We start from the raw sequence: 15,134 nt of genomic DNA, 5'->3' as shown, positions 1-15,134 counted from the left end.
GGAGATGCGAGAGAGAGAGAGAGAGAGAGAGATTCAGTCAAAGAAAGCAGTGGTGAGACATGGAAGGCTGTGGAGTTAAGGAGAGTGCAAGAACTCATGGGAGGGACGTAGGTGGGCAGAGAGCAGATGAGTGTGAGTATCACTGACATGGTTAACATTGTGCCACACTTGGATGGACTGTTGGGGGTAGGAAATGTATTGCCACTAACTAACGACACTACAAACTCACCACTCTGCATACGCACCCTCAAACTCTGCATGAAACACAAGCATAGCTCTACCGCACCACAAACCACACGCACTTCACAACACCCAACATGAAAACAAACCACACACAATCATACCTCAACACCACATGATGGCCACCAACCGAAAACACACCAACACTCAGTGACCGGTTTCTCCGAACTGAAGCTGCCAACAGCACATCAAAGCTCTCCAGCTCTTTTCCCTCTCAATCCCACTAACAACCCCCACCAACCCTCCTTCCATTGCAGATCCTCCAGAGCGGCAGGGGACCACGCAAGTGGCAACAGTGCGCGGTACAAGACCCCTTAACAGGGAAAGACTGAAGAGCTCACAGACGGTGTGCACTCTGACATTGTTATCCTAAAGCATTCACATGCGTCCAAAGGGTAGCGCATTGCATTTGCAGAAACGTATAAAAGGCCCTGAAAACTATAGTACTCTAAAATCTGTCATTTTTCATTTTTTAAGTACTGTGTTTTACGTGTTTATATTCTGTTCTATATTCGATATTTAACATTGTCTTCTGGATGTTGTCAATTTTCCGAAATACCCTAAACTGCCTGCAGATGGCGCTTTAGGATTGTTAATAAAATGACCCTTCCAATTCTTATATCTGCTAAAGTGTAGAAGTAGTTGAGAGGTAGTACAGTGAGCGGAAGGCAGCAACGAGGAGAGAGCCATCACCTTGATTAATTGCAAATATATAATAGGAGGCTTGTCTTTTCATCTTTATGCATTTATCGCCTGCATTTCCATCTACGGCATTTTCATCGGGTTTTGCTCATTTTTAGGGAACAAGTAGGACAGGTGTAAGGGAAAGGGATTTCCAAAAAATAAACAGTCCTTGGGTACGCAGATGTTCCCCCCCCCTCGCACCCCCATTTCAAAAAAAATATACAAATGCACAGATGCAAATGCATAAAGATGTACATTCAGACGCTGTAACGTCACGCAACCAGAAAAGATGACCAGAGTCCGCCCCATTTCTATCCTATCGACCGCGGTAGAGGGACAGAGTCTGTGCCTGTGGATCCTGAGTGAAGCAACCCTGAGCGCACAGGGCACAGCCAGAAGGTCATGCCATGCAAATAAATAAATAAACAAAGACACTGTGGCAGCTATGAGTGGCTGCAAGACGCCACAGCAACTCCAGTAGAAACACAAGTGCTGCCAAGTCGCTATATTGTGTATAGAGCAGGTAGCCACTTATTGGAACAGGGCTGTGACAGTGACATGCGTTCAGTGAAAATACCACTTCAAAATTCTTCACTTCCTCTTCAATATCTTTGTCTGGGTGGTGCAGCGTGAGGGAGAAGAGCCTGGCAAGCAGAGGCGTTGCTAGGGGGGGTAAGGGGGCTATAGCCCCTGATCTCTTGGCTGTAGCCCCGGATAGAATACCAGGAGCTACAAGCAAAAGGCTAGCTAGCCCCCAGTCCCGACAGTTCCTACATCAGTGTAGCCCCGGGTCTTTTCCAGACCTAGCAACACCCCTGCTGGCAAGAGGCGACTAAGCATCTAGAGTAGCAAAAAAAACTCCTCTCCTGGAACCAAACAGCTTCTCCTGGCATGAAAACTTTGATTATACATTTGCATCTGCAGTGGGTGCGGTTATAGTTGCTGAATTGTATTTACTTCTGGCTGCCGTGCATGGGGCTTGTTTAACGACACCATTTTGTTTTGAATTTTCAGCCTCCATTCGCACCGGAACGGACTGCAAAAGGCGGATTCCGATTTGCGGGGGAACTCCTGATCGTGTTTGGCGGCGTGTACCTCTTCATCTCTCAGGTGAGGCCTTTACTCCCAATGCACCTGTGGACTATTTGTGGTAAATATAGCCATTTACCTCTTTTCTATCTCACTGTGCTTGTAAAGGCAACACTGTTCCCACCATTCATTCTGAGACCCTCTGTGATGGTGTTTTTTCTTTTGTGAAGCACACACACACACACACACACACACACTTCCATCTTGGCCCTTTTTGTCCTGATCTCTGAGTTTGGTTAAAGGCCTACCCCCAAAAAGAAAAGGCATGCTTTGTTTCACTTCAGTTTAGGACTGTTGTCTCGAAGTCTGATCCTCAAGAGCAAAATCCACACCGTATTTTCAGGATAGCCACACAACATATGTATCATTGTACTGAATCTAAACGAGACCCAGTTTACCTAGTCAGTGGTTATCTTGAAAACCTGGTGACGTTGGGACTCATGAAGGACCGTACCTGGAGATCCACAGTATAGGTCATCACAACAAGCAGAGTGGGTTTTGTGGTAACGAGTCACCTGCAGGGGTTATTTGGATCATAAAAGTCAGCTTGTGTTGTCAGTTTAGTGTTTGCTTTATTCTATATTTTTGGATTTAGGATCTTTTATGAAATGAAATTATATTTTATTTATATTGCGCTCGTACACAAGTGTTTCAGAGCGCGACCAGGCAAAGGGAGGGGAACAGGGGAGAACAAAAACGACGACCTTATTAGGCCCAGTGAGATTGAGAACGCGCAAGTGCATGGGAAATGGAAAAGGGGGAACGTGCATGAAAGGGGGAGAAGTGGAAAATGTGGAACAGAAGTGAGACAGAATAAATAATAAATAAAATAAATAAATAAAGGTGATAAACAGTGGTAGTGCAGCCAGCAAGTGGCAAGTGCTAGGTTAAGCAGATAGGTGCATCTGATAAGTGCAGAAGAAAAGTGGGTGGGGGACTGTATGGGTACAGGTACAGACCCCAGTGCAAGGGGTGGCCCAGAGGCAGTTCACTCCATCATTAAGTCCACGTAAACCAACAAGAAGCATGTACATCGCGCATAAGATCCACTTCTAGACAAGTGTTAATGATTAGGTTCTACATTAAAATAGAAAAGAACGAAATACCATAAAAAATAATTATAAAGAAAAATTAAATTGCAGGGGGAGCCCCCTGCATCCCCCAACACATCCCCCACCTTAATATATACCCTTACTCCACCTCTTATCTCTTTATTTGAGAAGGGTACCAACATCCTGCAAAAATGCGACTTTGTAAACTCGTTATTTTCGGCCTTAGTTTGGTTTTAGTTTTTTTTGGAGGGGAATACCAATGATAATGCAGCTTTTCAAATGGTTTCAAAGAAATTCTGAGGCTTGTACATTTCTGAAATCCTACAACAGGTCAACCTCTAACGGTGTACCGCAAAATCTCAAAGGGGAAAGGATGGTAAAGTGGATGAAGGGTAAAAAGAGAGGGTGCAAGACAGGAGCATGGGGGAAGAAGCAACAAGGCACAACATTTCCCACCTAGGCATCTCAAGTAAGGAGAAGTTTCACGTCACCCCCATCCCCCACCCCCCATCTGCATCTGGGGGAAGACCCCTTTGTGGCCATTAGTGGAAGAATCCGCTTCACGGCAAAGCATCCTCTCACATCAACGCTTAGCAATGGAAGCAGCATTATAGCCGGTCCAATTCATCTCTCCCCTTTCACAGCAATCAAGAATCAGCAGACAGGGGTTTCCTCTTGTCGTGAAAATCAGCAGACAGGGGTTTCCTCTCAGTGCTGGATTATCTATTAGACCAAGTGGGCACTGGCCCATGGTGCCCACTCGTTTTAGGGGCCCCGCGACAACGGATCCAAATAAAGTGGTGCAGAAAATTAAAAACGTATTAGGAGATAATTTTCGAGGGGGGTCCGACATTTCGACCTCCTAGGGGCCTCTGCAGGGTTTAATCTGGCACTGAGTGAAAATCAGCAGACAGGGGCTTCCTCTTGTCTTGTTCAACCACCTTGAGTTGGACTGCTGTCCATTCTAGCCTCTAACACCAGAGCCAGAAGCTCCTTGCATACTACCATGATTGCATTTGTTCTAGAAATTTACTGAGGGTTCAAATTGGGGAATAACAATATCTGATTCCTTCTCGGCCCCTTTCCCCCTTACTACCTCCTGCAGAATAACAACTGCGCATCTTCCAAATGCAAGGCCAGTGTTACAGTCCCCCCAGCATAATTACTTGAGGGGAAAACCCTTTGTAGCTAGTCTGTACATCCAATCCTCTGGCAGTTTGTTTTCTAAGTTCCAAAATGGTGCAGTTGCTGTTTCCCAAATTAAAAAAAACTACAGAACAAAATAGCTTCCATGGAACTAGAGAGAAGGCAACTACATGTAGTCTCTTCTCCCTTTCCATGATGCCCATTGCTACGGAGGGGAAGGGGCGGGACAATGGGAGTTCCGGAAGCCACCTCTCTGGGTACGTGAGACCTGAGTTGGGCTTCTGCAGGGATGTGGGCTGGGAAGGCGCGTCACCTCATTGTGGTAGCCATTTCTCTGCATTTCCTAGCCAGTTTTTAATAGGGGGAAGACCCGCCATATCCTCCTTCCACCCCCATACACCTTCACCAAGCCCCCACTACCCTAAAAATATGTATTTAATATTCCCTAACCCGCCCCACTAAAGGAATGCTGCAAAAGATTTGACAAAACAGCCTTTTCACCAAATGCAATGAAACAGCCGCAACAAGGTGGGCAGACATTAATTTGACAAATATCACTTTCACAGTAACGCAAGCATGTAATCCCCCTGAGCATACAACTGGGCTTGGTGCGCATTTAATGTACCCTAACAGTGACATGTCTGCAAACCACACGCCATATGCACTGCATTTGACAGCTTCAGCATTCGGGCATACACTTCCCATCAGCAGAGGGTGACTGTTCAGTTCCCCTAATGCATGTAGCTTGTAAAAAGATTGCACACTGCGCGGAGCGTGAATGCAAGCTTCAATTGGCTCAGGTGCACAAGAGGGTCACATTTTTGAGTCAAGCCCTATGAGTGCAGGACTGTGGAATCCCCCTCAGCGCATCGGCTCATGCACAGTTTTTGGTGATTGTCGGTTCTCAGGCCCGGCCCACTTAAAGCCCTGCTCTTCATTCTCAACCCCTCCACCGGCTCATCCCCACAAAGCCTTCAGTGCCGCTCCTGGTTTCAATCTGTCCCCCTCCTCTCAACACTCTACTGGAATGCGCTATCTATTTAACTGAGATGCGAAACTAACACCAACCCCCTCCAGACTTAAGGTGCCTGTGACCACAGCTCACACATTTGCTTGGAATTAAAACCGGAGCACAGCCCCCTTTCAATTCCTGGACCGTTCCTGTTCTCCTGTGCTGTTGCTGTCAGTATCCAACTCCCCTCCCTTTCAACCGGCCTGCAGGTTTGTATACGAACGTTAAATCTGCTCTACGGTGTTCTGGATCCATACGAGAAATGCGCAATGGTGAATTTAACCACATATGTAGATTTTTTCGGTTGTAACGAAAGCGGCACTTAGAAATGGCCACTAGATGTCAGTGTTTCCTTCTTTTGCAGATCATGTACTTCTGGCGGAGACGTCCCTCGTTAAAGATGCTGATTATCGACGGATACTTTGAGGTTCTCTTGTAAGTAGTCCTACGTCTGTTTTGTTCACCTTGCTTGTTCTACACTGTTTGGCTTGGCAATGTGAATGAAAGGAAGAGTTACTCCCCTTTCTGTGGACTTCGCCAAGACTCGAGTATTCTCTTGATCCCGCTACTTACTCCTCCTTTTACCTTCTCCCAACTCCACCTCCGGCTGCTGGTCACCTGGGTCCTGCTAGCTGAAGCGATCTCCAATTTCGTGGGCACGCTAGAAAGCGCCTTTTCAGCTTCAAAGCCTGGGGCAGTTCTTCAGGAATCTTATACAAATTGAACATGTACATCTCATAAGTGTAAGCCATCATTCTCGACGGCCCCCCTGAATAGCCAACTGGCTTTATACATGTTCAAAAAACTTCTGATTATTGTAAAACCTTTTGCTGAGCTTTAAATGTTCCGTTTTTGATTTTGGCTGCTCAGTGGAGCTGCCATCAATTGCAAACTTTTATTTTCAGCATTTTAGAAGAGGTGGACTAAGTTCTTTGTTGTCAACATGCCATGCTGGGAGCATCCTTCCGCATGCAACGTTAGTCTGCTGCTGAAAGATAGACCCAGCTTGGAATCATGTTACGTTAGGGTTACCAGATCAACAACAAAAAAGAAAAACTGGGGCAGGCCAAAGACATAGAAGTAGGACTACATAAACACAAACCGCCTAGGACTTCAATAATTGGAGGAGAGTGGTCACTGAGGGAAAGGGGGAGGAAATGGGGGTGTGGAAAGCCTACACAAATACCGTGACTGTAGCCACCTACCCTTCCAATCCCGAGACAGGGTTTATTAAATAAAAAAGCTCTCCGGACTCCGGGGCGGAGGGCAATTTCCCGGGACGTCTGGTCACCCTATGTTACGTGGATTCTTTGTGCTGCATTAGGAGAGTAGGAAGTGCCCTTACAGTGTAAAGGGTGGATGTGGGCTGGACCCAGGAGGGCATTTGTTCTATTCCACCCCAGTCCCCAGGTTCACAATACCCAGCAATTGATAGCAGCTCAAACCATAAACTCCCACAGGCACCAGTGCTCTAGCTAAGGAGACGGTACTAAGTGAAAACATACAATTTGAAAAAAACAATTTAATAAAAGACTGATTTAGAAAGACCGCTCGTACACCGCTCGGAGCAGTCTTTTTAAATCGAATTGTCATGCCCGGGTTGCACACGAGTGAGCGTAGGGCTTGATAGGCACATTGGGCCGGAAGAGGGAAGTCACTGGCGTCCCAGGTGTGTTTTTGTGTGTGTGTGTGAGCAATGCTTGTGGCAGGGAAGGGAGCGGTTAGGGAGCTGGATAATGTGAGTGCGTTCATGTTTGTGTGATTGTCTTAGTGTGTCCATCATGGGGTTGGTTAGAGGAGGAAGGCTTTGGGCAGGGAAGGGTAGCGGTGGGAGAGAAAACTAGGTCTCAGGGGGTGTACACCCCATATTTTCAAGAAATCCCACAGCCCGGGGGCAGGGGCCCGCCGGCTGGGGATCAGATTCTGGAGGGGGAAGGGGGGGGGGACTTTGAGGTTGTTGGAAGTGTCATATTTCCTTACATTGAAGGTGCACAAAATCGGCCAAAAATAAATCTGTTTGTTTTTGTTGTCTTCTGCATTCAATATGCGGAAATATCACATCAAACCCAGGGCACATGAGAGATTAGCAAAATGATTGTAAATGTGGGATCAGTCCCTGTTGGTGCGCTAGTGACCACTCTCGATTGGTTCCAAAACCAGCCTATAAAATTAATTCTGATTATCCTGGCAGCAAAACAAATACTTCCCCCTCAAACTTCCCACAAAGTTTGTATATAACATAAGAATTAAGCTTCGGGGGAGTGTCTCTAGGTCAGTCCTTTCAATGCAAAAAATATTTCAAACAAACGTAGCATATGTCCAAATCATGTGAGATTTTGAATGATGTTTATTTTCCAAAAGAACAACAGCCAACACGTGTTTCGACCCCTGGTCGTTGTCACGGCCTGAAGTTAGATCCAATGTCATTAACGACTAGTAGTTATAATTCTCTCATGAGACCACTTGGACATCAAACGTATTTCCAGAAGAAATGATTATTGGTACTTCTTATTATGGAATGGCGGATTTTCAAGCAAACTGAGTTTCAATGGGCCATTCCTCGCATGAGTATCTTTATGTGGCCTTCTATTTGTGCAAGACACTATTTCTATTTGCGCAAGACACTCCCCCGAAGCTTAATTCTTAATTGACACGAGAGATTATCGAAGATATATTAAGAATATCTTCAAAATGGCACTGAGCAGGGGTGCCTCCTACTCAGTCCCACGTGAGTTTCTGCGTGTGTGAGTGTGTTCACACACACAAATATTCCAGGTTGGCACGAGGGCATGCTATTGTGGTCATCCATACCTCAAAGGTATGCTACAGGTACTGTGTGTTCTTTTGTTCGCCTGTACATGAGATATCATCACTAATTCACATAAGGCAAGGGGGGTTGGTGGTGGCGGTGTCGAACACAAAAAGGAAGGAGAGGACCTTTCTTTGGCATCACTACCTGAAATGGCATGAGACTGTGCCGCGCAGTGAGGTTTTTGCGCCGGTTGATTTTGTGTCCCATATCGTTAATATTCATACCCCTACAGAGTGGAGAGCCAAGAAATACAAATTATTTTCCACGCTATCTGTTCGGAACGGATTTACCATCATTTTACCAATATTTGAAGTAATGATGGTGCTTAAAAGGGCCTCATTATGGGTCCGGCTGTAACCGTGCCGGTGCTACCGGCAGGTTGCCGCCTGACCCGCAATGATTCACCAGTGCCTGACTTCCCAGTAACACCGGGGGATTACAACCCTGGCGGTCTGGGAAGTCAGGCGCCAGCAAATTGTAAGTCCCCGTTCCCATGGTGTCCTATGGGAATCTATGGGAGTGGGCACCATGGAAGCACTGGCACTGTTGTTAACGGTGCCAGTGCTTCCGTGGCGGCTTGCCTACCAAGGCCGCTGTGCCTGGCAGGGTCAGACCTGTCAGGCACAGCGGCTCAGGCAAACCTGCAGTGTGCCAGTCCGGAAACAGTGGTGTCGGTGAGCTTACCCACTGTTACTGCAACGCCCATCAGCCACTTCAGCCCTACACACGGGGGCAGGGGAGGTCAAATTTCATAACCTTCACTGGGTGGTGCAAATTAAGAATGTTGCGCTAAATCAAATGAGGATGCTGTTTGGCACCAACAGTACATTGCACTGGTTACCATTTGACAAGTGTTAGGTGTGCTGTGGGTTTTTGGAATATATAGTCATGGAGGGTACAGATGGACTGAACAAAAAAAAACAGAACACATACACCGCCACTGGAGCAAAATTACACAGAAATGCCGTTTAAAAGGGCAATCTTCATTTGCACCACTAAGTGCCTAATTCTGATGGCATCCAAATGATAATAGGACAGTGTCCTTGTGGGGCGTGACAACATATTGTTCATTTCCAGCTCATTCCAGAGTTTGGCAGAAAAGTCGGTGAATGTGAATGTGTTCTCTTCTCATACGAGTTTAAAGGGGCTCCCCCAAACCTTTCCTTTAAGCTTGTACACCCACCTCGTTGCCTAAAGCATTTTGTGCAGCAGACGTTTAGGTCGTTTTGCTTCTATAACCTCTTTTTCTTTTTCCGCTCTTGTTACATACTTATGAAAAACTACCCTTCATCACGTGACAGCTTTTATTCCCTTTATTTCTGATCAACATTTGTTTGACCCACAACCAATGCACCCGTACTACTACCAGCGCAGCCACACCCCACTCATACTTTTCCATTGGTTTGTCTGCTTGTTTTTATCCATCTATTGCTTCTCTTATCCTCTCACCCTTTTCCTTCCCACCACCAACCACGGCCTGGTTCACCCTGGGCAGGGGCACAGTATCCTACTATCCGGGCAGACCTCAGTGCAATAAGACCACCATGGTGTTGACTGGTGCAGCATAACATCTTTTATAACATTAACATAACATACATTAGCACCCTTGGCGGGGCACTAGCTCGTAATGCAGGCTGTATCCTCTGGCATAAGCACTTGTTCTGAGCTCCCACACGGCCGTGCGTTCCTCGCTCTGTGCCTCACTCGCTCCACCGCCTCTCCCATATAGCCTTTAGCACCCGTGAGTAACCACAACTGGTTGCTAAAGGCTTGGATTTATTTTATTTTTTGAAAGGCAAAATGTGTCTTTGTCTTGTCAGGCGATGCCACGTCTGACATGGGTGCCCACTTTCACTGTTTATTATATCATCATAATCAACACTGAAGATGGACTTCTGTTACAGACGCAACATCACAGGACTGGAAAAAGGTGTGTTTTTCCCAAAAATGTTCCTAGCCATTAGCAACTGTGTGTGGGTACTTCCGGGTGCTAATGGTGATATGACCCCGGGCAATGAGTCTGACCCCGTCGGTAATGGCCCCTCCTCCAGCGTTAAGGGACCCTCGCGTCACTGAGGGTCTTCACTTGGGCAGTGGTCCGTTACTGTCAGGGTCGACCACATCAAAATGACGCACTGTGCTGGTGGTGGTGACTGACAAACTAAAGTGGCATGAGGTGGCGCATTCTATTCCTGTGGCATATGTTTTCATTTCGGAAAGGTGTTTTTGCAGGCATTGTTTGATAAGGGTCGGAGACTTTTTTGCACGAATGCTTTGGTAACTGAGATCAACTGTTAAGGTCCAGCTTGTCTGTGCTATGTGAACAAATTGACACATTTGTATTTATTATTATAATTAGTTATTTATAACACACTTAATACCAAGAGGTTTCTAAGCGCGGACGCAGGGATTGAACCTGTGTTGCTCCACATTGTTTTGCTTCCAAGGCGAGAGTGTTGCCCCTGAAAATCTTTTCTGGAAAAGTCAGAATCGGGCCCGAGTATAGAAGCCTGAGGGTGGTTAGCTCTCTCCAATCCACAGCTCTGCTCACATCGCTCACGCGTAGCGATTCTGACTTGAGTACTGTTTTCTTCATTCTCACCACAGGGCTTGTATCAAAGCTGTTTGTGTTGTCAGCTGTTACTGCGCGCTGTCCTTAGAGGGCACCTCCGGGCACCAGTGCCTGCGTGCCAACATGCCCTTTGTCATTCAGGAGATGCCTAAGTCATCTTGTTTTTTTCTGTGCTTTCTGGGACCTCTAACTCTGGAGTTATGCTGGAGAAAGTAAAACTACAAGTACCAGAATGCAAAGAAAAAAACGGATTGGATGACCACGTCCCAAAATAGATGGGGCATGATGGCATGTCTGTGGCAGCGTCATTAGGGGAAATACTTCTGTAGAATACACTGCTTTTTCTACGGAACAGTCATAGATGTTCCCCAGCGAAAATCTATGTTCTCCAGCAGATGCTCTCATTTATACATTTTACTGAAGAGAAAACGAATTTCTCATTTGTCTCGAGCATGTATAAATGAAGAGCATCTTGTGGAGAACATAGCATGTTTAAATAGAGTCAATATAAGCAAATTCAATAGCGCCCTCTTCTGACGTTAAGTTCAGCTGAAATCATCTTAAACAAAGTTGTAATGTCACAAGAGGGCGCTATTGCGCAAACATGGGCCACAGCAACCAATTTGGTCATGGAGCGTTCGTTGCCTTACAACTCCATGTACTGAACGGCCGGTGTTTGCTTAACTACACACCACCCAAGGCACTGAATTTGCTTATATTCAGCGCTGGCGATTGGGCCGGCTCTCGCCGGATGCGAGATCCGGCGCCAGATGTGTAGCTGGATCTCGGGAACCAGCCAGATTCAGCCCCCCCAATCCCATGCTCTGCGCTGGGGGGAAAAAAAGAAGAAAACATTGCATTAATAAATACATATACAGATATCTGACAAACAGTGCATGAATAAATAATGAGCGCCGATTTAAACTATTATTTTGGATGTTTCCTTTGATCGGAGGTCAACTGCCAGCTCCGCCCCCCCCCCCCCAGACCGTGCCTCCTCGGCCAACAGTGCATGTCTAAAAGGGACCTGCGCCCAAGGTGCTGCGCCAAAACGGCTGGCGCTGAAAGCGCTGGGGCGCAATGTGAATATTGCTACAGTGTCAGTGGGCTCAAATATATTCTCTTGCCACCACTGAAAGCCATGGGGCCTCTGTGCCCGCAGTACCTGCGGAGGGCAGGCAGGAGGGTTATCATACTCGACTGGGTTATATGAAGATCCAAGGCATTTTGGGTTACAAAGCCTGCCACAAAACTATCTTTTAGCCGTAAGAGTGAATATAAAGACACGTGGGTTACCTCAGCAAGCTTGCCACAGAAATACGCCTCTGCTTCCCGTAGATACCACAGTACTGGCCTAGCATTACTCACAGTCTATCGCCTGGTGAGGGGGTAGTTTTCAGCATCTACTTTCAAATTGACTCTCCTGCAGTTCTAAGTAATGCTAAAACAAGCATTGGCAATGCCAGCATTTTGGGCTTTTGTATAGGCATGGGAAAGACACTTGCCAGGCACAGCCGCAGTGGTATTGATTGGCCAATGATGGTAGCTTGTGCACAATGTTGCGAATACCCGGGCATCTAGTAGCAGTGCTTGCCAAAGGCCTAATAGTTATACACAAGCCAACATTGTTGGATTTGCTAATGCTTGTTTTTAGCAGGACTTCAGTGAAGGACCTGTATGGTGATTATAAACCGAGTGGCTGAAGGCAGACCTGGTTAAGACATCTTTATTACACGAGTAGTGTGTTTATAGCTCCAATGAAGTCCTGAAGTCTCAGCAGACTGCTTTGAAATAACACTGGCAGGCACTTGGAGCACACAAATTGATGATAAGGCTTTAGAAAGCTAGCTCAAAGTGTTCCCAAGTGGAGGTGTTTTCGGTGGGGAGAGGCAGGGACTTGGTGGGAATGGCCTTAGGAATTAGCAGGTCCATGGACAGTCAATAGATGGGCACATAACCAAACAACAAATTCAAGCTTTGTGTCCCTCCTCATATGCCATTTCTCCCTATCTGTACCCTAATGAAATAGTTTAGGCTTATAGGAGGCTCCGACACCTAACAGGGGATACCTCACCACAGATAGGAACTTAATAATTACATCGAAAACTAGCACAGTGCTCCTCCCAGAAATATTTAATTCTATTTCAAATCATTTGGATAATTAGAAATAAACAAAGGTTCATTAATAAGCTGAACCGTGTACAATGTATGTTACTGCAGCCGGTAAACCCAGTTCATTATATACCTAATCAAAACATAAATTTGATAACAAATATTTAACAGCGCGTTCATATATCAATACAAAAGGGTTTTCAGAAATATAATGAAACATGTCGAGGTATAATGCAAAAATACACACACAGTTCTGATCAGAAGACAATATAAACAAAATGTTTTATCTTCAGAACAACCAACTATCCCCCTAAACAAAGCATTCATGAGGGAAAGAAAGGTAAATAAGTGCCCCTGCAATTATTTATATTGTTATATAATTGGTTGTTTATAATGTGCTTAATACCAAAGAGGTTTTGAAGCGCGGACGCGGGATTCAAACCCGTATTGCTCTGCGTTGTTTTGGTTCCAAGACGAGCGCATTGCCACTGAGCTATACTACCCATAAAACCTGCATTTAGCACACAAGTATTAAACATGGAGCGGCAGACATCTCTGTTTTCAATTAATCCAATCCACAGAAGATAGAGTTTTCTCTGAACATCAATCATTTACCCACTACGAGTATATTTGTTTGCCATCACATTAATGAAAGAGAAAGCAAACACAATGCGGGTTGTGTTTTTCTGACATATGAGATGGGCACTGGAAAGGTGATCTCTGATGTAGTCCAATCTTTGGGCATCCTACATGCTGGACTACGCGCCTGATGGGCTGGGCGTGTGGGGGCGTTACCATGAGTAGTCATGTATTCTTTGGGATGTACTCATGTGTATATTCATACTCAGACGGTCCCTGGAAATTCTTGTTTCCTGTTGCATTCCCATCTATTACGTAAAGCTGGGGTTGGGCTTTTTTTAGTGACACACCCTAAAACAGGGGTCTGCAGCCTTTGGCTCTCCAGACGTTTTGGACTTCAACTCCCTTTGGCCCTAGCCAACATAGCCAATGGTGAGGGCCCATGGGAGTTGTAGTCCAAAACATTGGCAGAGCCACAGGTTGCAGACCCCTTCCCTAAATAAATGAGCAAATAATCCTCACTGACATGCATATGACTCAGGGCTGTCCTGTAAACCTGAGCGGAGTTTGCACTTCAGTGGGTAGATGAGCCATGGATTAGAATGTAGTCTCTGTTAATGATGCCAGACATGTTGATTTCCATACGTCAGAATGTAGTATTTGATTATAATGTAGGGTAATCATAGCACAGTGATACACATATATGAAAAAGAGCGGCAGGAACATGAATCAATGCGTGTATTTCATCACCCTAGTTGATGGGCTTTGGTCTCCCCCTTTAGTTTCCTGCAGTCAGCAGTGCTCCTGGCTTCCGTCATCGTGTACCTGGCCGGCCATGAAGAGTACGTGGCGCCCATGGTGTTTGCTCTGGTGCTCGGCTGGATAAACCTGCTCTACTACACCCGGGGTTTCCAGCAAACTGGCATCTACAGCGTCATGATCCAGAAGGTGAGCCCCGCTTAAAGGTCCTCGGATCATGGGTATCCGGACCCGCGAAGAAATGAGAAGCACGACAATCCGTTATTTAGAAGGGACACCTGCCTCCATGCATTGCGTTTACCTGGGGCAGGGATCGTTAGCAAGGATTGAGGATACTCATATGATACAGAAAGTGAGTACAACGTAGAGTTCCTCTGAACGCAGGTATCTAGGCCCGAGTAGAAAGGAGACAAGAGACCATCCATTTTTTCAAAGGGACACCGGTCTCCATGGATTATGGGAATCTGGGGCAGGGATCTGCAGCTAGGATTGAGGATACTCACATGATACAGAAAGTGAGTACATCTTAGAGTTCCTCCAATCACAGGTATCTGGAGCTCAGTGTAAATGATAAACGCGACCATCTATTATTTAGAAAGTACCTGTGCCTCCAGGAATGACGTTTACCCTGGGCAGGGATCAACAGCAAGGATTGAGGATACTTCCATGATCCAGAAAGTGAGTACATCTTACATCCCAGGTATCTAGCTCTGAGTAGAAAGGAGACAAGAGACTATCCATTATTTAGAATGGACATCTTCCTCCATGGATTACAGGGATCTGGGGCAGGGATCAGCAGCTAGGATTGAGAAAGTGAGTACAGTTTAGGGTTGCTTTGATAACAGGTCTAAGTAGAAATGAGGGCTGTGGTGGCCAGTCATTATTTAGAAGGTACACCTGCCTCCATGGATCCTGGGAATCTGGAGCAGGGATCGACATTGAGGTATGCGCATAACCATGTGATACATTAAAAGAGTACATTTCAGAATCAATTGGATCCCAGAATCCAGGACAGGCGTAGGCAGTACTAACCGCATTTATTTCACAGATGTTTTCCTTTCCACTGACATTGAACCC

At 46.0% G+C, this 15,134-nt stretch overlaps 1 protein-coding gene across 2 annotated transcripts in view; it reads left to right on the top strand.

Moving 5' to 3' along the window:
- LOC138488323 (transient receptor potential cation channel subfamily V member 1-like) overlaps positions 1–15,134 on the top strand; it is a 152,237-nt gene that overhangs the window by 123,015 nt on the left and 14,088 nt on the right. For both annotated transcript variants that reach the window (XM_069615210.1, XM_069615211.1), the window contains exons 9-11: positions 1,939–2,034; positions 5,588–5,658; positions 14,081–14,246. In XM_069615210.1, the coding sequence (XP_069471311.1) occupies positions 1,939–2,034; positions 5,588–5,658; positions 14,081–14,246 (333 nt within the window). The remainder of the gene's footprint in view (positions 1–1,938; positions 2,035–5,587; positions 5,659–14,080; positions 14,247–15,134) is intronic.

This window comes from Ambystoma mexicanum, chromosome 9 (assembly GCF_040938575.1).
Source record: "Ambystoma mexicanum isolate Mex_15411 chromosome 9, UKY_AmexF1_1, whole genome shotgun sequence".
Taxonomy (NCBI): domain Eukaryota; kingdom Metazoa; phylum Chordata; class Amphibia; order Caudata; family Ambystomatidae; genus Ambystoma; species Ambystoma mexicanum.
This window is presented reverse-complemented; position numbering and strand designations above follow the sequence as displayed.